This window comes from Oenanthe melanoleuca, chromosome 7 (genome assembly GCF_029582105.1).
Source record: "Oenanthe melanoleuca isolate GR-GAL-2019-014 chromosome 7, OMel1.0, whole genome shotgun sequence".
Classification (NCBI taxonomy): Eukaryota; Metazoa; Chordata; class Aves; order Passeriformes; family Muscicapidae; genus Oenanthe; species Oenanthe melanoleuca.
In genome coordinates, this window is record NC_079341.1 from 31,702,434 (window position 1) to 31,725,552 (window position 23,119).

General features: G+C 39.5%; 1 protein-coding gene across 1 annotated transcript in view; it reads left to right on the forward strand.

Annotated features, from left to right (window-relative positions):
* Window positions 1–12,592, forward strand: part of SPOPL (speckle type BTB/POZ protein like) — a 32,949-nt gene extending 20,357 nt beyond the window's left edge. Inside the window, exons 6-11 of the mRNA XM_056496337.1 lie at window positions 3,049–3,226; window positions 3,323–3,378; window positions 4,871–4,993; window positions 6,115–6,257; window positions 6,342–6,395; window positions 8,422–12,592. Coding sequence (XP_056352312.1) covers window positions 3,049–3,226; window positions 3,323–3,378; window positions 4,871–4,993; window positions 6,115–6,257; window positions 6,342–6,395; window positions 8,422–8,566 — 699 coding nt within the window. The 3' untranslated portion in view covers window positions 8,567–12,592. The remainder of the gene's footprint in view (window positions 1–3,048; window positions 3,227–3,322; window positions 3,379–4,870; window positions 4,994–6,114; window positions 6,258–6,341; window positions 6,396–8,421) is intronic.
* Window positions 12,593–23,119: the final 10,527 nt, after the last annotated feature.

A 23,119-nucleotide genomic window follows, 5' to 3' on the forward strand; every position in this document is an offset into this window, starting at 1 on the left:
AGCTGCATGATAAATTTGTTATGAATACAATTATTTGGGTGATAAAAGCAGATATAACAAGTGTTTTATGGTTCTGTAAAGATACTTTTGAGTATTTTCTCTTCTTAAGTTGTCCTAATGAGCACTTTGATGTAAATGAACAGCTCTTAAAAAGTAGCATTTGGTTTTGGAATAGATCACTCTCTAATTTTAGACATTAAGTTTGTTTAAAAATATATATGTAGAAGAAATACTGGACTTCCATAGAGAAATGCTGTTATTTAAATTCTGATGCTAATTACTGAATTTAGCTGTGTTTCCCTACAAAATGGCTTGGTGTTTTAATGTGAGTGGCTTTTGTGAAGTGTTGGACCTACCCTGATTATAAATGTGGAAGGAAGTAAAGCATATAGTTGTTCACAGCAAGCATGTTAAAATAACTTCTGGCTTGTTTCAGGGTGAAGGAAAAACTTGGAAATCCAAATATTTTAAGGATTTCTTTCTTTGGATGTGTGATGCCAGCTCTTCAGCTGTCCTTAAAAATGACAGGTGTTGTTTGAAGGACCTGTTTCTATAGACAAGCCTGAGGTTTTTGTCATTTTTAAACTTTACTGTTATGCTCTAATTTCCATGTTTGCCTTCCTACTTGTTTCCTCTTTGAAAAACTGAGGAAACCAGTCTTTACCACTTCTTAAGCCTATATTGCACTTGGCTTGATGAAACTTGTCAGATGCAGCAGGTATTTAGTGAAGGTCCCTGATTAATGACAGTTAGTTGGCCCTTCTTCCCGTTGGCTGGCAGGAAGTTTATTTGGTTGTCTTTGGCAGCAAAGACATTAATTCTGTGTTGCCAGAGATTCTCAAGATCAGCTGGATATGCCCTTGTATTGGACCTGAAGGGTTGTTAAGTTTAATACTTTGTAAAGTCTGGTGCTGCCAGCAACAGCTAGTGATTAAATACAACCTCAGGTTTTTTTTGATCTCCATTTGGCTGAATTCTCCTTTTCCATATAACCTGAAAGTACTGAAACCTTGCAGATGTTCCATTTGCTAATGGAATAGAATGTTTGCTTGCACAGATCTCTTACCTGCCATAGTAGTCCAAGGAAATATTTATATCACCCTGACCATTAGATTACCACAGATTCAAAATCCAGAAAATCATGGACATTATCCTTGTTAAGTGTGATCACAGAACTTGTTTAAGTTGACGACTTTTTTTTTAGTTATATGGGATTAACTTGATTGGATTTCAGCTTTATTTAAATAAATTTTAAATAATCAGAGGATACACTTGATTTATGGCATGCCATCTGGACAAGTGAGATATGAAATATCAGACCCCTATAATCCTTTGTATTTAGACTCTTTAAAGGACAATACACATCAGGCCACTTAGGTAGGAGAGACTTCAATTAAAACTTTGCTTGGGTTATATCTTAAAAAGATGACCTGTTGCACAGTTCACTACATATTAGAAACCATTGTAAACCAGGAGTTTGGAAGGTCAGAGTTCAGTTTAAGTGCACATAAAGAGTGTGTAGATGACTTTTCCTAGGCACTGTCTGTAGCTTACAGGAGGATGCTGTGTGGACAACTGGGACCATGAACTGTGAGTCAAGGAAAAGCAGAACTCTCCTCTGGCAACAGAAGATGAGCTTGGCTAAGCTAAAGCTTCCTTTGTGTGTATGTATATCTCCTGAAATCACTGTGTGTATGAAGAATGGGAAATAGCTCTATAGATTTTTTCTTCTATGTTATAAATGTACAGTCAAATTGTGAAAGGGAAATTTTGCTGTGCTTTGGATTTTTTGTCTTTTTTTAAGGTATATAGAGGAATTTCTTGTATTCACAGGGGGGTATGAGATGATACAGGGAATTAGGCAGTGATTCAAATCCCCAGGCTGCTCTCATAATTGGATCATCCTCCTCCTCTTCTGGTCTGGAGTTTGGCTCGCAGTGCTCCAACTTTCTGTGAAGCTGAGCTGTGCTTTTTTTTTTTTTTTTAATTTATGCCAGATTTATTCCAGATGCCTTTGGAAATCAACCAAGGCCCTGATCCTGATAATATCAGCATTTTCTCTTAAGATCTAATCCTAATTTTCTACATTTTGAAGATGGAGTTATCAAGATCTTGTAGTATGGCTTGTTACAAAGGTTTTATTCTCAGGTCTGTGCTCTCAGACAAGAGAAGCAAAACCTGCTTAGCTCTTCTGAGTTTACACTGATTAAAAGGACTTGGTATGTGAAGATAACTGAAAAAGCAGCAAGGAGTGCTGCTGTCCTGTTCAATTCCTATATGAAAGACTTAAACATGGGGAATAATGGCAGAATATTCACTTCAAATGTACATATTTCAGTTTTCTTAACTGATTCTGTACAGAAGTTACATATTGTGAGCATGCATTTCATTACTGAAGTTAACTACTGCATCTTGTAGTTAAAAAGTAATGGCTTTTAATCTTGTTTGGAAAACAATTACATGTGATTCCTGCCTCATCTGGACTAAGGAAAATGAAATTATGAAGGAGCTGTTACTTGCCCTTAGTTTGCCTTGTCACATTGCAGGTTATGTATAAACTTATTACAGTAAGGGGTATCTTGTTGAAAAATTATGTGGATTATTCTTATGAAACTTTTCTGTGACCACGTGATCCTGATGACCTGTATAGAATTTTATATTGTGTATATTCCACTCAGATGTGTGAAGTGTTGAACTGCTAATTTAACTGAAATAGCATTAACTTGTTTTTGTTCCCACTGGTTTTCCAAGAAATGTATCTGTCCCTATTTATTTTGGCATTTCTGTCAGGTGGCATGTGGTATTGTTATCTTTTTTGTTTTGGTTGGATAAGTACACAATATTAGAGTTTCTAAGTAAGCCCTATTTGTTTTATGTTACTTAAGAGTAAACTGTAAAGCATTAGTTTATGGTTCTGGCCTATTGCCAGAAGCTTCACTGTTCTTTGCTTTGCTTTGGAATTGTTGGAATTGTAGCAATAGGTACTGTGATTTAATTGTTGTTGGCATTCAGTTATGAAGGAGTTGTCTTGCTGTGATTTTCTGTTAGGTAAGCGTGGTCCAAGACTCAGTAAATATATCAGGACAGTCTAATACAAACACTTTGAAGGTACCTGAATGTCGACTAGCAGAAGATTTAGGGAATCTCTGGGAAACAACAAGATTTACAGATTGCAGTTTTTATGTAGGAGGACAAGAATTCAAAGCTCATAAATCTGTCCTTGCAGGTACTTTCTACTTTTGTATTGCTATTTTTTTGTAATTTAATTCACTATAAGTTTAAGTTTTGATTATATTTAATATTTACTTTTCTTTTGATTCAGCACGATCTCCAGTTTTTAATGCAATGTTTGAACATGAAATGGAGGAAAGCAAAAAGGTGAGCTTCTGTGAAAATGTTACATGTAAATATTTGTATCTTGTGAAAGAGGAAAACACTGCAGAAAACTTGAGGTTGAGCAGATTGAGGAGGATGAGAGTTCTTGTGGTGCATGAGGGACAGTTCCTGAACTCTCCTGCTGAGTTCTTAGGGAATTTGTGTGGAAAGAGTGGGGATGTGCTGGAGAATTTGGATTTTTTCAGGTACTTGTATCTGCCCCAAATAATGTTTTTAAACATTAGCTATTGGTGTAATTGACTTGGTAATCTCTGCCCCCTTTTTGCCTCAGTTTTTATCTTCCTATCAGCTGATTGACTTGACTGAGGTTTTGCTGTAGAGTATAAAAAGTGTTTTTTATGGTAACCAAGAAACAAGAGGTGAATTATGACTGGAATTAAGCCCTCAGGCAGTGGAACACTTCTTTTCATTCACAGCTTCTGCAGGCACTTGACCTGTGTAAGTGTTTTGGATGGGTGGTTACTTAATCAGCAGAGAGCTGCTTCTGCTTTTATGCACTTGATGTCTCCCACAGCGAGGGGCTGTTTGTATCTTTCTTGAAGAAGAATTCTCAAAAATGGGTTGGTTATAAGCAGAATCCATCAAAAGGTGAGGAACTGATCACCTCCCAAAAAGGTTATGATAGATGATCATCATTTGGTCTTGAAAACTGCAAGTTGCCATTTGTGTGCACAAATACATGAGGTGAACCTGGTGCTCTGGTACAGCTGAGGGTCCCTTTGCTTCCTGGCACCTCTCCAGTCTGGAAACTGTCACTGGTAGAATTGGAGTGTTGGGAGCATTTTATTGAGGTTCCTGGGATGAAAGAAATCCAAACATGTCCCAGCTTCAGTAATGTACCATGCCAGTTCTTTACCTTCATGTTAGCAGTGGATCTCCAGTGCCGCCCTACTCCTAAATACTAATAGGAAACCAGACCATGTACATCTCAAAGTCTGGTGTTTGCTTCTGCATTTTTGATATAATTTCCTACTTGATTAGTTGCTTGTAGGGGATACTGTTGCAGGATTGGTCAAGCTTGCAATGCCACTGTTATATAGGGCAATTTTCAGCTGTGTGATGTCAGTTCAATGTGTTTGCTTTTTGGATTCTATGAACAAAACCTGGGCTGTGTTGACTCAGTTTGAGCCAAGAATGGCTCAATTTGTTGTGTCTGCTGCTCTGACTTCTGTTATTCCAAACACATTGTCTTTGTGTTGGAAATTCAAAAGTATCCAGAGTTATGCATTTCTAGGAAAAAAATTGCAATGTTTTTTTATTGCTGAAACTTTTCCAGCTGATTTCTACCTAACGTTTAAGAGCTTTTTTGATTACTTTCAGCTTAACATTCAACAATGTTATCTTAAATTTGTAAGGATTTTGTATTATGGATGTTGAATGAAAACTTGTAGCATGCATGCAGATGATATTTAATATTCACTTTGAAATTGTAGTTGAATTCCAAAGACTTTTATTGATTCTTCTTCTTTCCCAGAATCGTGTAGAAATAAATGATGTAGACCCTGAAGTTTTTAAAGAAATGATGAGATTCATTTACACAGGAAAAGCACCAAACCTTGAAAAAATGGCTGACAATTTGTTGGCAGCTGCAGACAAAGTAAGTAACTCCAAAGTTCCCAAACCTGGTGTTTGCTTGGGGAATGTTGATTAAAAAAATAATCTTATTTTCAGATTTTTGATACATATTTTGCTTTTTTAAAACAAGAGAAGCAGTTCTCGTCAGAAATGAAGGAAGATAGGAAAGAATAGACTTTTTTTAGCAGTAGAAGGCTGATCAATCTTTTTAAAGATAAGTGTTTCAGGTATTCTAATATCAAATTTTTTAGAAATTGGAGACCATTAATATTATTTTGAAAATTGGATTTCAAATAAAATGTATACTAGATCTTTGTATTCTTCAAGAAGATTTATCCAAGTTCTTGAATTAACTGTGCTTCCCTAAAGTGCTGCTGCTTTAGAACTTTCATCTTTTTGTCTTCCTTACAAATGTAATTGTTCTAATGTTTCATCTCTTCTTTGTTGGGATGTTGTCTACTCTTAAAATTGTTGCTCCTTGAAATACTTTTTCTACTGTGATTTTTGAGATGAAGGGATTTACAGCAGCTCAACAGTTAAGTTTTTTTTTTTGAATGCTGGCCTTGATTTAGGGCATAATTGATAACTGTAGTTATATGATTGTCTGCAATACCAGAAAATAAAAATGAAACCTGTTCTGACTGTGGCATCCTTCAAAAACAAAGAACAGTTTATTCATGCAAAATACAACATGGGAGCGCAGTTATTCTCCATCAGATATCTTGTATCAAAGGTACGAAGGAAATTAGGAAATTCAGCGATGGGTTGGGACTAAACTTGAATTTGTTTTAAACCATTGAATCATTTCTTGCCTCTCACTTAGGGGTGTGAACATGTTCAATGCTGATTTGGCTCTTTGCTCCTCCTCCCTTACCAAGTGTTAGTGAAATGAAAACTTCTGAGTTATTTTTGTTGTTTTGATAAAAACTCTGTCAGCAAGGTCTGTATGAGTTTGTGTGAAGCCTAATGCCTGTGTTACATTTGAGAACTGTTCAGTGCAGCACACTGAGCTTTGCAGTACCTGTGGGGAAGCAGTTTGATGTTAAGGCACCAAGCCTGGATGGGAGTGTTTAAGAACTGCAGAGATGAGGATGGAAGGAATGAGTTTGAGGATTGATGAGTGCAGTTTCTCTCTCTCTGCAGTATGCACTGGAAAGGCTGAAGGTGATGTGTGAGGAAGCACTCTGTAGTAACCTCTCGGTAGAAAACGTTGCTGACATTCTTATCCTCGCAGATTTGCACAGCGCTGAACAGCTAAAAGCACAAGCAATAGACTTTATTAACAGGCAAGTAATACTTATGAGACTCTAAATATCTTTGTGCTTGTGCTTGGTGTACCTTTTCAATATAAGCACACTTCTCTCTTGCAGGTGCAGTGTTCTTAGACAACTTGGGTGTAAAGATGGGAAAAACTGGAATAGCAAGTAAGTTTCCCTGCCCCACGATGTTCTGTACAAACACTGCTAAGTAGACTGCAGATCTTAAGAACTGTTGCTTCATTTCCACACTACTGAGGCCTGTCACTGACTGTAAGTAAAGTAGGATTCAGCAGATGCTACCCCAGTTATGCTTGTGACTCCCCCTTTAAATGACAGGGAATGTTGACTGCTCTCCAGTGTGAGATCCTAACAGCAGCTGGTTTTCATTCCCTCTCCCAGGGCCATAGTGCTGTGAGATGATGGAAGCAGCCTTTATAGAGAGAACCATTCTCATGAGTACCCAGGTTTGTGCCTGGAGGAGAGGAGTGATAACCCTGTGTGGTTTTGAGATTTGCTTGAGTCAGTCTGAGCCTGCAGTATTTCCACAGAAAGGAGGGCAGTTGCTGTCTTTGCCTTTGGGGACATGTTAGTGCACCTTCCCACATGTTAGCACAGGTGTTCTGGTGGCCACACAACTCGTCAGTCAGGTCCCTCTGACTCTAAGGCCTCCTGCCTACACTGGAAATAGGTTGAGCTCAGGCTCTGGCACTGATTGCAGCAGCTCAGGTGAATCACTGAGTGGAAGAGAGCCAGCTGCAGAGTAGTTGGTGATAGACTCACACCAGGGCAAGGGCAGTGGAGCACTTATTTCTTACCATCAGAATCTCCAGAGAACTTAAAGGCTGGGTTGTACCACTTGGTTTAAATTATTGTTTCTCCTCGAAACAAAAAAGGCTTTGCAGGCGTAATGATGGAGCATGATGTGGAAAAGGAGTGGGTGGTGAAAGGTAAATAGTAAAATACCAAGGGTAGAGATAAGTCAGAATCATAACTGTGTCACTATTAGATGTATTTCTTTTCAAGTGATTTGGAAGTTCCTGAGCTGAACTTCTGAGTGTTTGCTAGTTAACATGCTGGTCATCTTTGCTTCAGCTAAAACATCTACAGTAATTCAGGGAAATAATATGAGAGGGCCTGGCTTAATTTACTGACTCTGGCCACCAGGGAGTCTGAACTTTGGTACTGTTTCTCAAGGCCCTTACCTTCACTGACTTGCAGCAGCAGATTAAAGGCTTGCATTAGAAATTTGCCAGAGGTGTTTTAGAGATCATGTGGTGTAGAGGTCAGCTGATAACTTCGTGCTTGATAATGTTCCTGAAACAGCATGAGGGTGCTCATGAAAAGCTTTTGAAAATGCAGAGCAATGGGAATTTGGGATTGATGCATATTAGTTACAAATTAAAAATTTATCCTGTGTCAGTGTGACATGCAACCTAACCAATATAATATTCTTCATATGCAAAGTTAATTTTTTGCTTTTTTTCTATACTATTTCACCAAAAAGTAAATACATACATTGAGTAAACATACAGTTTTTAATCTCCTGGATGTCAGTGTGATACTTGCTGAAATCTGTTGTTGCTTTTGTGTTAGTTAAAAGTCAACAGTAGCCAGTGAAAGGTCTTTTGAACATGGCCCAACAACTGCACTGAAAAAAGAGTGAATATTCTCAGTATGCTCCACTGGTACTGAGACTGCAGGCTCCCAGTGAAGGGGTCTGGAGCCAGCCAGCTAATCTGCCTTCATGGCTCTTTCTAGATGAACTATATCATTTTTTTGCTGCAGTTTCAGCTGATTCATCTTGTTATCCTTCTCTCTCCCCAAATTGAGCATGCCCTTTTATGTAATGAGATTATCATGTCTTCCCTTGTTTTTTGTCTCTGCACTAGACCTCATTTTCTTCTAGTTTTCCTCTTTATTGTTTCTCCTGAGCAATTTCAAAGTGGTTATTCTGACACAGTTCTCTAGCTGAGCTCTTGCTGGTACTGAGTAGAGCAGACAAGTATCTTTTGTCCCACATCTGATTAAATTTCTATACCCAAATTGCAAATTGCTGCTTCTCTCTGTTGGCACCCACAAAGCTCCACAATATTTGACTGCCGTTCTACAGCACTTGTGCCTTGCCTGCTCTTCTCCACTGTGCATTTGGTTTGTAAAATGATGTGACTGTTCTTAATGCTTCTGTTTTCAGCCAAGCAACAGACATAATGGAAACTGCAGGCTGGAAGTCCATGATCCACTCCCACCCTCACTTAGTAGCCGAGGCCTTTCGCGCTCTGGCGTCTGCACAGTGTCCACAGTTTGGCATTCCACGCAAACGGCTAAAACAGTCCTGAAATCTTCCATGAACTCTAGAGAAACTGGACTGGCTCCACTCCTCCTTGTCCAGAGGTGTTCTCACAAACCATAACAAGAGTTTTTGTTATCCTTGTCCACAGAACAGAAGCTGAAAAAGCCTATTGTTTGCTTTTCAGATGGATAATTTATGGTTTAATCCTCAGCTTTAAATTAGACTGATTACTCTAATTCACTGAAAGGCCTTAAATTATCTTCAATGACTCTCTAGTCCATATAGTCTAATGTATCTTGATTTTTTTTTATTATTTTTTAATGTGCCTTGTCTTTTTGACTAGGCTCCGCAGGATTGCACTAGCTCCATAATGCAGTAAAGTTGATAACTGAAGATTAATTTTTGAAAGGGATCTTCCATTATTTTCAGAAGAAAAAAAAAAAAAGATTATAGCTTGGTCCTGTGCTAACTGGAAGGTTTTGACTGGCCTCTCATTAAAAGCACTTGAACCAGAGGCACATCATGTACCCTAGGCAAGTGCTAAATATAGGGAGAGCCTGTTTGCCTTCAGCAAATGCCTACAGGCTATTTATGGCAATATACTGCTTTGAACATAATTTATTTTTCATTGTGGGGGCAAATATGCAATGGTTTGGCCCAAAAATGTATTTTCATTACAATTTGTAATGCTTATTGTGTGTGTGTCAAAGCTGTCCAAGCAGTGAAAAGAAACACAGGATAAGCCTTTTGCTTGTGTTTCTTTACGGTCCATCATTAGTTTACATTTAATGCAGAACTGAATGAGAGGTTAAAGAGTTCAATATGAAAAGGAATAGTGTTGTATATGAAATAAATAAATCCCAGTGTATGGTTGCATAGAAAAGTCAAGGATGCATAGAATGACCAAATGTAAATTGAGGAAATGGGCCAAATGGATTCTGAATATGCACTTTTAATGTGTAACTTTTGTATGTTGTGTGGTACATATATATTTTGCTTTTGATGAATTAATGAGGTACAGGTAATTGTGGCTTAACTTTTTAGATACATTTTAAGATGCCCACAGCCACATGGGATTTAGTTTTGTTAGAAAAGAAAGGCATGTCTTTTTCAGACTCAATTGAAGGTGGCTATTGCGAGCTTTCATATTTAAGTAACAGAATATTTTCACTTATTTGAAAAAGGCATGTGAATGGTAAAAACTTTGAGGGGATTTTTTCCCATCTGGACGTACATGCATGGCTCCCACAAACAACTGGGGAGGCTGTGCACCCATTGAGGAATATTTCCCTGAAATGTCAGATGGTATCTGCAAGCAGAGACTTGCTCAGTCTTGCATTTCAGTTATTGTACTAGCATTGTGGATGGTATTGAAATTCTGCATAATGTGAAAAGGATGAAACATTTGTAAACTGCTTGTCACGGGCCAGTTCTTTATTATATGAACCTTAGCTTTAATATCAACATCCTCAGTGTTTGATAGCTTTGTTTACAATTGGGAGGAAAAGTCTGCAGTAGTGCACACTCTAAATGTTCCCTGAGTTATTGCATTGAGTTTACTGTAATAGTGATAATATGCTGTATTTCTTCTTCTTGGGGGGAAGACTTGGGTTTTGCAGTGGGGAATGGGAGGAGATCTCACCTAATTTATGAACATCTTTGTGTAAGGCTTTGGGTTTGCCTATTAAAAAAAGTCGTACAGGGAGGAGAGAGGAAGAATTTCAGATTGTTTTAGCATCCTCATTTCATTAAGATTCATCTGACTTGCTCTGAATGAAATTTTTAGTGGAAAGAATATATAATTTATGGCATCTAGTAAACCACTTACAAAGGTAAATTGGAAAAAAAATGCCCAGTCCAATTTTGAAGACTAAAACCTCTAAACATGAATTTTTTTCTTACTCTCTAACTAAATCTTTATGATGGCTAAAGTGTAAAATCAGATATTTTAATAATACACAAGGCATCAAATTATATATTTACAGGGATTTACCAATTTTTAAATATTTATCTAAGATAAGGTCTCATGAGCATTCTCCACAACAGGAGGTGAAGGTGTTTACTCCAAAATCACAATGTTTTTCTGCACTGTGTAATGTGTACAGCTCCTCATCCTCATCACTGTAAAACTCACAGTGCTCACGTGCAAAGTGACTTGAATATTTAATGATTGCCCAGGTCAGCCTGTTCTAAAGTAACTTAAAGTAATCAGATGGAAAGCTTAAGGATTTCTAGAATTTTTTTAAAGCCTAATAGCACACTTTGTACCAAAAAAATGTCAGGCCCTGTGCTGTGATAGATCATAGAGTGTCCCCTCCTTGAGCCAGGCAGTGTGAGCCATGTGTTACACTAACAGGAAAAGCCCTCTGCTGATCCATCTGCTGAGATTGGACTTTATTTATTTATGTTTTCAAGTTCTGCCAGATCTTGAGAAAAAGGTAAAGCAGTTGCTGTATTCTTAAGTGAGTGCACTAATTATTCACCTCTTTAATTACCTACATGCAGTGTTCTCACTGGAATGGGACATTGGTAATTTCAGCCTTCCCCTTTGGATTCAGTAGCTCAGTTTCATTCCCCACATCTCAAGAACTTGCCCTGAAAGCCTCAGTTGGAAGTGCAGCAGATCAGGAACGATCCAGTAATCAATGGTCAGGTTTTCCCAGGCTGAAATCTTGGGGTTTTTTCCTAGTTTTCCCTCCAGGTTAGGAATATGCTGTATGAAGGTGCCATGTTTTGGCTTGCCAACACTACTCTCTCAGATAGATGTGAACCACCACTTCCATGCTTTTCTGGGGAGAACCCTGCATGTGTCCTGTGTGTGTGTGTGTGTGTGTGTGTGTGTGACTGTGTGGTGTTTTTTGTCAAGGGTGACTTTCTAAAAATAAGGACTCAATTTGCTGTTAAAATGCTATTATGTATTATATTTTTTTTTCTCCATTCAGACCTCTCCTAAGGAGATGCTTTGGGTGGAAGTTGCTTCAATAAATATTCCTTATTTCCTAGTCCATTTACTGCATGCAGAAGTATGAACACATTGTGCCTTTTTAGGAAACTGTTGCAATGAAGGGATGATTTAACAGGGTGCAAGGTTTTTGTAAAAAGTATTTTTAAAGGTGAAGAAGAATGCTCTTTGGTACACAATTGAGATGGAAACGTTCAAGTTGCATTTGACCTCTGTTGCATGTTGATTCTTGCTTCCTAACTTCAATTTCACTGAGGTACAAACTACACAAACAAGTGGAATAAGTATTACAGATACAAGTTGAGTAATGGTATATTTTTGTGAAATTGTGATAATATTTGCTGTTACAAGATAAGTGTATGTCAAAATGTGATAATCATGGACACAAGGTTACTCTAGTTCTAATGTTTTTCTAAACATTGAGTATTTAGTATAAAATTCACCTTTGCACAGGAGATCGATAGAAGACCTACATGAAGATTGTGTTCCTTTTAAATCCTCACAGCAAGGCTTCTTCTCTGGGAGAATAAAAGCCATGTGCAGTATTTGAAACTGTGTTTCATAGAAGGCAGTGAATTGCAAATGTGAGGTACTGCTACCTGAAATGTTGTTGAATTTTGTTGAATTTTACAGTTGATTAAAATTCCTAACCTTAATTGATTTTTTTTTTTTTTTTTTTTGTAATTGAAAAATGGAATGTTACCTGTCCTCTTTGTCTGGTGTTGATAGTGTATTTAGTGCAGAGCTTAGCTCCTTAACTAGCCAAGACACTTAGTCTCATATCTTGGCTTCTGCTTACAGTAAATGGACTATGTTTGTAAAGGGAATTCACTATTTCAAGTGTTTTGCAAGGAACTTCACTGTATTTGTAACCTGGTTGTTGAAGGCTTAAGATCAATGAGTCCTATTTTAGAAGTTAAACCAGTGAAATGACTTTGACCTGTTTTGGGGTGGAAATGATAAAGAGAGTTCAGATATGTAAACAGTTGTATCAAACCATCCAGCCTTTTTTTATCAGCTGATGTTAATGGTGAAATACTTTTTGTACCTTGTTGCTGAAAATATTTTTGCGTTTCAGCACATCAAGTTACAATAAAGTTGTTACTTATACAGAGTGTGTCTATCTTTATTTGTTGTCTGTACCTGCATTTGTTCCCAATGGCTGCATTTGCTTTGAGAAAGGTATTTTACCAGCACTGTCAGTCTAGTGTCAAATCTGCTGCTGTGCTTTGGAAAACCTCTTTTGGGAAGGATCATCTTGCAGCCTTGCTCTGATCTTCATTAACTTGGTTATTTCTCTGTTTTGACACTTTAAAGCTCTGGACAGCTTAACTTGCCTACCTGAGAAGTGTCTTCCTTTACACAGACTCTGTCAGGACTGGTGGGAAGAGTTGATGCTGTGATAAGGAAGATGGGATTGGTGGGTTTGAAATCTGCTTTCATCAAAAACCATCATCTGTCCTGCCAGAGAGTACAGGCTGCTAGTGAGCACATCCAGCAGGAATGCTGTTGGCGTTTGTTCCAGGAGAAGTGGTGTGTAAGAGGAATCTGTATGGGGAGCACAGGGGCTTAATTTGGTTATAAATACTTGGCAGTGATATGTGGGACTGCTGATAGGCTGATATCAAGGTAAGGTATTTTATAGCAAGTGTGTGTCTGGGTAGGTAAATGCAAAATTCTCCAGGTGTGCATAAAACATACATCCCTTAACTGACTCCACAATGATCAGTCTAAGGTTCCTCGTGGGATTTATCTCAATAGTGGCACAACTGTCCTCACAGACAGTTCAGTGACCTCTGAGGGAACAGGCCAGCAGAATTATTTATGCAATCCAAATGTCTGATCCGAGCTTCAAATTCCAGATTAAAAAAAAGAACATTAAACTTCATTGGTTTTTATTTTAGAAGGCTATGTTTTTATTCTTTCTTGGGATGGTTTTCTTCCCAGTTGTCATCATAAAATTTTCTTTGTTATTCAGAAAAATTGATTCAATGAGCATTGATTTAAAAAAAACACCTTTCTGTAGCAACTTCCATTTTTTTGTCCTGAAACTGAGCACATGAAGAAAGCTTTTTCTCCTTTTAGTTGAATGTTGTTGAAGGTATTTTACAGTGTTGGTCCAGTCCTGGGTATATTTTTCTCTTTCTTTAAAAGGGGAAAGCTCAAATACTGAATCTGGAGTGGTGATAGAGGCTGGTAGACTAAAGACCATCTTCTCTTGCTGTACAGAATTACCTGTCCTGGCCTTTGCTGAAGGGATGGTTTGATGTTGAAGTATTTGAGTGCAGCCTGAGCAGTCAGGTGAAAAATTAAAGTTGATTAAAGTGAGTCTTTGTGCCACTACTCCAAACTTCATAGTATTAATGGTTTTCTGTTTTAGATGGCTTCAGTTACAATTCCTATTCAAGTTAGAATATTACCCATTCTACTGCAAATACTACTTGCCACATTTATTAAGTAAATGAGATTAAACATGCAGCTGCTGCCATTGCACACAAATAACTTTGCACTTAACATTGTGATAGTGTGCTAACAGAGGAAATGCTATTAATTGCCACTTAAAAGTATCTTGAACAGTTTATTTTTCTGCAAACTTCTTGGCAATTTTCCACTAGATGAACATGTTTTTTGTTGTCAATTTTGAAGATTCCTTCTTTGTACTTGGAGACAATTGGAAAAAATTCAAGGAGTCATTCAAGTGAAGCATTTCAGATGTGTGATGCAAAGGACTTGTATTTTCCATTACAAGCACTGCACCAAGGAAAAAAAACCCATCCCGGGCTTGGCTGAGAGAATTCTTGAGTGATTTGGAATGGTATTCCAGGGGGTGTCAATAAGTTATATTTTAAATAGTACGTGAAGTTGGTGCTCTAAGTGTAAAATTGGGCTTCTCACAAGTCAAGTATACAGAACAGAAACAAGCTTGTGATTTTGAGACTCAGGGAGAAAAAGCAACTTTGCAGAGTTTGCATGGCCTTGGCTTACAGAGAGAGTAGCAGGAGTGTTGTGAGCTCTTGGTTGAAGTGTTCTGAAGGAGCCTCAGAGCTGCAGCAACACCTGGTGATCATCATCCTGTCAGGCAGGCAGCAAGGCCTTTGAAATGTTACCTGACACCAACAATTTTGTCTTGCATTCTTAGCAGGGTTTGGAGCATAACAATATTTTCGTGCAGGTGCTGTGCTTCAATCAAGGGTAGGTGTATAATGAGTGGGAATCTCTGCTTTGCCCAACTTATGCATGTTTCATGCGTTGGCAGTGATAGTCATGCAGAAAATAAATTATACCATGTCAGACTTGGTGCTGCTGATCAGAATGGAGGCAACTGGTGCTGCATTTTAAGCAGTTACAGTTCTTGACTTCCCACGTTTCTCCCTGCACAGTTGACTGAGCCATTTAGGTTAAAAAAGGTAAATTTTGAAGCGTATGCAAAAACATTCTAATAGGATGAAATCTTAAAGCATAGAAGCTCTAACTCCAGGCTGACCTATTTTAACCTTAATTGCTACATAAACTATTTATATTTTGCATTTTTAGGTTGGTGACTTTTCTGTAAGCTTTGAAATTAATTTTATATATTATGTACACAGTTTTCTAACCCAGCTGTGTTTGTTGAGTCCTGAAACTTTAAAACAAATTTCCTACTTGCTGAAGTGTACAACTAAAATGTTTGCCTCCAGTAAAGACTTAGTCTTGCCTCTGGTACTTTGCACTCCTCAGTTTAAGAGCTGTGGTGGTCTTTGTAAAGCCCACACCATATGTTTTTAAATGGAGAATAAAATGTCAATAAAATGGTGGATCTTGTCCCTGTCACCTGTTGCAGATGTGCCCTTGTCAAACACACACAAGGGAGTTGTTACACTACCCAGACCTCATTCCTTCCTCAGCAGGACTGGAGGTTATTGTGCTGCTTCAAGAGTTTGGACCAACTCAACTCAAATGAGGAGAATTACTGCAGGACCACAAATAGAGGGACATCAAATATTTGCATATTTATTGTCTGTTCTGGTCAGGATAAATTTGAGGAGCGGGTATGTAGGAGGGTGGATGTTTTTTGACTGCAGCTTTTTCTTCAATTGCCTTGCTGTTAATCTCTTCTGGTTTTTTGAATGTGTGCTGGCACCTCTCAAATACTGAAAATAAATACAAAATACCTAGACAACCTGCAAATGCTTTATAGTGAAATTTCAGCAAGTTCAATTTTGCTGATTTAAAGAAATGGAGATGTAAATTTCCTTCTGACAGTACCTTCTAGCAAAAAATGTGTCAGATGTGGTTAATCTCAGAACTAGGTATAAAAGGGGTTAAATTGTGTACTAGATTAGGAAAATACTCACTATTTTACCAGTAGTGTTAGAATAGCAGGCATCTACTTCTGACAAGCTGACAGACCAGAGAATTGAAACTTAATGAATCTTAATGCTTTCTGTCATGTACTTCAATTTTCTCAAATTATTTCTCCAATTAGTTCTAGTCTTTGTGAAGGAATGATTAATGATAATTAATACATTCTTATAATTTGCATATTCAATCTCCAGTGTTTCTAAAAAAATACAGATTTGTGTATGTGGGCGAGGCTGGTTTGTCTGTTCTTTCTTTGGGGTGCTGGGGTTTTTCAGATTTTCAGCTTTGCATTTCCAGTTGAACAGAGAATAAGATGGATGCATTAGGGAGTTTAATATGCTCTTTCCACATAAATAATTTGGGCATAGCCCAGGTCTTCAATCTTTCCTGTAAAGATGTTTTCTCTCTAGAGAGTGTAGGGGTACAGAGTTATTGTCAGGAGCTCAACTGATCCTGCATCAGCTTTGGGCAACATTTACAGCTCCAATTTGGCAAAACTGGGTAAATCCTGGAGGGCATCTGCTCTTCAGAGGTTGGTTTTGGTTTGTTTATTTCATTTTCATTTTAGACTCCTTTATGTTGTCTTTTTTTTTTTTTTTTTTTTTTTTTTTTTTTTTTTTTTTACCCCTGACATGTGCACATGGAGGGATTTATCTAGATAATAATCATATGAATTTTGTGTTTAAAATCAGTAGCATAAGATTTTGAAAGTCACTGGTTTTTTGTCTCTGTAGGAGCTCAGGCTTTCCATGCTGCTCTGCAGGTATCCAACATTTGACTCATTAAAACAAACCCCAAACCTGCCCCAGCTCTGGGAGCCTGCAAGAGTGGTGGGGTCTGTATGTCTGAAATTAGCATCTCTTAGGGTAGCTCTGGAAATCCTTTTTCTTTAGATACACTTCATCAGAGAAGTGGAGTGTTGGCAGTTTCAGCTACTTTTTAAATCAATAAATACTTCATTCTAGTTGTTTTGCCACCCAGTTAAATATGTGGTGTTTACTGGGGCAGTGTGCCCCAGTTAGATTCACCTCTGAATATTCTCTACAAATTGTAATTGAAGTACTTAAGCAGAGTACAAAATCTGGCTTTGTGGAAGAATTATCCTGAAAAAAAATAGTATGAGTGTTAGAATGTGTTGATGTGGTAACCAAGGTACACACTCAGCAGGAGGCTGCAGTTTTCCAATAAGATATTGGAATATTCTGGGCATTTACAAAAAGAAGCAGAGGTAAAAAGTGCAGGTATTTTATGACTTTAAAAGGGAAAGCTTTAAAGGACCAGTTTCTTTTGTTTTGTTTTGTTTTTAATAATCAGCTGTTGAGGGTGCTCTATGTGGTATAAAACTAAGAGCACTTTGAAGTTAGGCCCACTTTGTGTAATAAATACTCACATCAACACTCTTGGTCATAGTCATGCCATGAAGAGTTGTTGTATTTTCTTTGTCAGTGCTGTCAAAAGAATCCATAATCCTGTTGCTTGTTAGCAGAGAGCAAACTAAACATTTGTTTCTGATTCCCCTGGATAAAAATGTGTAGAGGAAGGTTGCTATTGCACTGAGATTGTCTTTAGTAATAAACCTGGTTTGTGTTTTTGCACGAATGACAAAGAGGGAAAGAAATTTTTCCTGGCATGAATATTTTTCTTCATTCTTTAGAAGCAAGAAGGGAACCTAGGGCTGCTCAGCAGTGCCACTAGGACAGCATCAGTAATAAAAATAAGCTTTATTTAGCTGTGTGTAGAGGTTCTTACCACAGAACCAGGTGAGGATTCTGCTCCTGCAGCTCCCCAGGATTTGAAGAGCTGAGAGGGAAACACTGCCCTGGAGGGAGGCAAAGGGAGGCTTGGTGGAGCTGAGGCAGGACTCCAGCTGATGCTCATGTATGGAGTTGTCAAAAGCTCTTTATTCAGCAAGTTTGGCCTAAATAGTGCAAGCTGGGGGTGACGTGGAGGAGGGCACTTGTGTTGCCCACAGCAGGGCAGCAGGAGCAGCCAGAGGAACAATGGGGCAATTGCAGTTTGCTTATGTTGTGGGTTTTTGTTTTATTTCCTTTACCCCTTTGTCAAATATTCAGGACAGAAGATTCATCAAATAATCGATAAGCAGAGGGTGATGACTGCTTCTATTTCCAGTGAATTGAGGCTGGAAGGACTTGGTGTCCCTTTCCCATGCTGGGCCAAGTATTCTTCCCCATTTGCACCTTGCAGAATTTTTGTCCCCCTCTCCTGGATATCAGGGAGTAGGTGAAGGGAAATGATAGTAAGGGATTCTGTGCTGTGAGTGCAGGGCTCAGTAACCTGCTCCTGAGTGGGTGGGGGGCAGAGCTGCTCTCACTGCTCTTGGGAAGCACTGCAGAAATGATTGGGAAGGGAAGAGAATCTTTCTTTGTTCCTTGTCCCCAGAGCTGTGTGCTGACATCCTGTGTGTCCATGTGCACGTTGTGAGCTTTAATGTGCTTTGGTGTCCTGCAGTAGATTAAAATGTCAGTCATTTGTCCACATTCCAGAGTCCCCTCGAATCCCTGGGGAAGGTGGACATATCTTGTGGTACTTTTGTCCCACCAATAAAACAACCCTCTAGCAGGAAATCTGTGCAGGACATACAGCAAGATGTCAAATTAATTGCACCGAAATAATGAGTTAGCACCAAATGCTAATTAAATATTGATGGAAGTCATACTTTCAATTATCTTCATTATGGCACAATGTTTTATGTAGACATGAAGTGCTGGGAATGTGGGCATATATTATTATTAATCTTGTCATATAAAAATATTAGTAATTTCTCAAAAATCCACTGTAAATGTGCTGAACACCCATGTTTAGTATCTTTTTGAGAGAGTAAAGTTTGTGTTCACCCCTTTTTCTTTTTTGAAGGAGCAGGGCTGGAAGGGCCAGCCTTGAGCTCAGGGAGGACAGAGCTGCAGGGCAGCACAGCAGAGTCCAGAGTGTGAGCCCATCAAGCCTAATAAATTAGAGGATTGTTTAAAGAGTCAGGCTTTGTCAATCAAAAACAAAAGTCCAGGACTATCCAGACTAGAGATTAATTAAATGGTGAGTCCCAGGAAATATCCTATCCCACACCAGTTTTATATGCAGTTGCCTTTGTGGAGGATGCACAGAACTTGCCATGTAATTCACAGATGAAACAGGTACTATAGTGTGCAGTCTTGTTCCTCTCAAGTCCCTTTGGGCTCTTCTAGAAAAAGAAAAAAATAATTCCAAGATCCCCAAAGTCTTCCTGGAAAATGCTGTCCTAGGAATTATTTTTATTTTAAAAGTAATTTATTTTTCATCAATAAATAGAAGGCATAAACTGAGGTGAAAATTAATCCTTCCTTGCAGACTTTGAGAAAGGGAGAAGTTTGTACAGGAGTGCCTTGGTGAGCCTTCTTTTCCAAGCTGGACTGGAAAAGAGATCTTCCTGCTGTCTCTGCATGAAGCAATGGTAAATTTGTGCTAGTTTGCAGGGGAAAAAAAAAAAAAAAAAAAATGGTGTTTTTGTGCCTCTTGGCCATAATTGGCAACTTTTGCAGCAGGTGAGCTGAAGGATGCTCACAGCAGTGACTGCAGATGTGCCAGTGTGTCTGACTCTCCGTGTGGTGAATGGGCAACAAAAAATCCTGTCCCAGGAGTGTGAATGTTCTTTGTCACTTCTGAGAGCACTGAAGGGTTAAGAGTGGAGACAGGTGGGCGACCACAATTAGGGAGGAGGGTGCAAAGCTTTTTATTGCAGTGAGTGCAGCCTTAGTGCCATTGTCTAAATGTGCAAATTGTTCCTGAAGATAACTCTGAGATTATTCACCCTGGAATCTCTGTGAGTCCAGGGAGAGGCATTTTCAAATTACCCGTGGTGAAGTGTGGCAGAGCAAAAGGAGCACTTGAGCTGAAGAGCAGATAATGCCCAGCAGAGCAGAATTGCAGCTGCTGAGGAGGTAATTCTGTGCTTATAATGATTCCAACTTCTCTCAAAAACTATCACTTTGCAAGTATCCCTCATCTGAAGTGCAGAGCTTCCCCAGACCATCAGAGTGGAATCTCTCCACATCCTGAGCATGTGAAATTAATGACTGAATATTATGCTGAGAGCCATTTAATTAAAAACACTTTCATTAATAATGCAGTTGGAGAGTGTGTGTGTGTTATGTAATTAAAGATAGTACATCAGTAAATGATACTATGCAAAACCAATTCAAAAAATTAAAATGAGTTGGTGTAGCATAAGGAACTTAATTCAAGTGGGAATAAAGTCAGTGTGAAACAAGCTCAGAGTTTTTTCCTGGAAGCTGCAATTAATCTGCTTCTGGCAACACAATTCAATACTCATTTTAAATAAGGGGCTGTGCTTGGGGAGAGAAAACAGATTTGACTCCCCTCTTTTTGCCAAATGTAAGTATCCCTTAGTGTCTGGACCCCGATGAGCCTGGCTGGCCTCGAGGACCTGGGCAGCCTTGCCCCCCATTCATCTGTGCTGCTGTTCTTGCTTGGAGCACTCAGGTTGTGCTTGGCCCTGACAAAAGACTGTAGGCTTGGTATTTGTAGTATTTTTACTTTAAAACCAGGTGATGGAAGTGGAAGAGAGAGGTTGTTCCCTCGGGGCAGATCAATCTCCCTGTGTGGCACTGCCTTCAAGCAGCTGGGGTGAGCAGGCATCTTGTTTTCCCCGGGTGCTTTGGCTAATCCAAATCTTCCCCGATTGAAGTCAGAACTGCCTCAGTTAAATATATCTGACACGAGAAGTGGATTGGAATTAAGTAGCTCTAAGTACTATATAAAAAATAGGCTTGCTTATCATCTTCAATATGGCAAGTTGAAATAGTTTTTAATCCTTTAGTTTACCTGCTCAGAAATCTGTGTTAAATATTCTGTGCTCTCAGGTTAGCAGTGCTCAGCATCACCTGCTTCAGACACTCTTCCACCATCTCTTTTAAGGAGTACTGCTGGCTTAGAAGGGACTGACAGCTCCTCTCAGAGCAGTTCTCCTGCTAAGCCAGAACATGTTCTCCTGTCCAAGTTAAATGAACTTGATGTGTTTTGAAAACCTGCACTTTTTTTTTTTTTTTTTTATATTCTCAGGAATAGCTCAGTGTGAATTGAATTTCGTCAGGGGCTTTTGAGATGTGGTGGGAATGTAAGTGCTCTGCCCCCATCTAAAACCTCATAATTGGGATGTGTATCTTGTGGCTGTTTAGGTGTTTATCATTTCAGTCATGGGATGGTTTGGGTGGGAAGGAACCTTCAAGATTCTCTCGTTCCACACCCTGCCATGGGCAGAGACACCTTCCCAGACCAGGCTGCTCCAAGCAGGATCTCCAGCACAGATGATTTCAAGTCTTGTTCCTGGGAAGCAACACTAGAAGTTCAAAGCAGACACCTTGATGGCTTTTGGTAGGGATGGGTTGTTGGAACATTTTAAACTTCGGGGCAACTTCAAATAACTTCCAGCTCTCATGTTTCACTATTCTCTTTGCAGGCAATTTGGACCAATTATAATGTATCACCTTTCAGGACGATGCCCAGCTTATTTGGAGCTGTTAAGATAAGGTAGCCAAGGTTTAATTGGCTTGTAATGATGAAAGAGCCACACACTGTCTGGGAGTGAGCCAAGAGAACAACGAAATGGGATTTGCATCCGAGGGGCTGCCAAGGGCAGATGAGCAGGGTGAGGGCTGAATGTGAGGTGCTGGTCTGGGGTCAGGCTGCCAAAAAAGCTGCCTTGTCTTCCAAGGATGGTTAGGGTGAGAGGCAAGAGAGCACTGTGTGTCTGGGAAGGTGTCCAGGGGCAGATGCTGCACAGGGGCTCCTCTGTCCTGGCTGTGCCATCAGACCATGTCCTGTGCTGCCCCTGCCCTGTCCAGGCAGCTCTGGGGGGAGTTCAGGTCTGGCCTCCTGACAAGCCAAAACACTCCACAGTCTGGCCATGTGCCAGCTCTGTGCTTCCCACATCGCTCCTTTGCTGGCAGCTGGGAAAGGTGGTTGAGCTGTGGGCTGCTCAGGGGAATGCTCATCACCTCTGAACCCTCAGTGTAGCTCAGCTTCTCGTGCTGGGTGAGGAATCACTGAGCATTCCGGGCTGGAAGTGAGCCAGAGGATCACTGATCCAGCTCTAAGTGCATGGTGCACATGGGGTCTGACCCACAGCCTTGGTGTTACCAGCTCTGTGCCCTGACCAGCTGAGCTGGTCTCAGTGTGCATTCTCCATAAAATGAAGAAAATATATTAAAAAGTCCCTGAAGCACTGGAGATTTTTTCCCTCTGTTCTGGCTTGAGCACAAAGGCAGAGAGCAGTGCAAGAGACTCTATTTGACCTGGTTGGCTGTTCCATTACTGTTGAATAGGAAATTTCTTCTGGAGTCTATTTTAGAGCCTCACCATTGTTAATGCAGGTAGGATTTTTTTCTTCTCCAACTAAACTGTTTTCCCATGACTGTGATTGCTTTTTAATTGGGCTGCAGCTGGTGCTGGATTTGTGCTGAGTTGGAGACTGAATTGCATATTTGGAAAAAGCTTTTCTGTTTGTGATTTTTTTTTTTTTTTCCTCCTTTCAAAATTCAGCCAGGATGGCTGGGATACTTGCTTGAGAGTACCAGCAGCTCTGGCCTTGCTTGTGGCTGACACCCCCCAGTGTTTGGGGCTGGAGAGCTGTGCCATGGAGTTGGTGGCAGCAGTCTCAGCTGTGTCCTGGGGACTGTTCAGTTCCCATCACTCCTGGCTGCAGATCTCAACAGGTTTTGCAGCCCCAAGCTCAACAACCCCTCGAGGGAGGCATGATTTGACACCAAGTAGGATATTTCATGATAATTCAACCCCTCTTCTGTAAATCCACTTGATTTGTTAGTTCCAAAACAAAGGGGGCTGCTCCTGATGGACATGTGCAGGAGGTGCTCACGAGGGAGAGATGGGAATGGCTAAGTCTGGTTTTTCAAACTAGACACCCTACAGCTAAAAATCTACTTGATTGATGTGTGTTTCATTGAGCTACTTAGTGTAGTGCAGCTTGTTATTGTCTTTTTGACTGTGCAAATTTGAATAGAGACAGTGCTAATGACGAATCATTATTATACTATAAATAAAACATTATCCAGATTATGCTGGTCAACAGAGCATAAAACAAATAGCAAATTCTAATGTCCTTGAATTACAATTTAAAAAGAAAAGCAGCACAGGATGCTGATCTGCACAGAACACCCTTGCTTGGTTGCTGTGAGAGTTGTTCCAGTTGCATCAGGATCATCCAGGGGTTTGTTCATTTGCCAGTAGTTGGTGAATTCACCCTAAAAAGCAGACGTGCAACCCCAG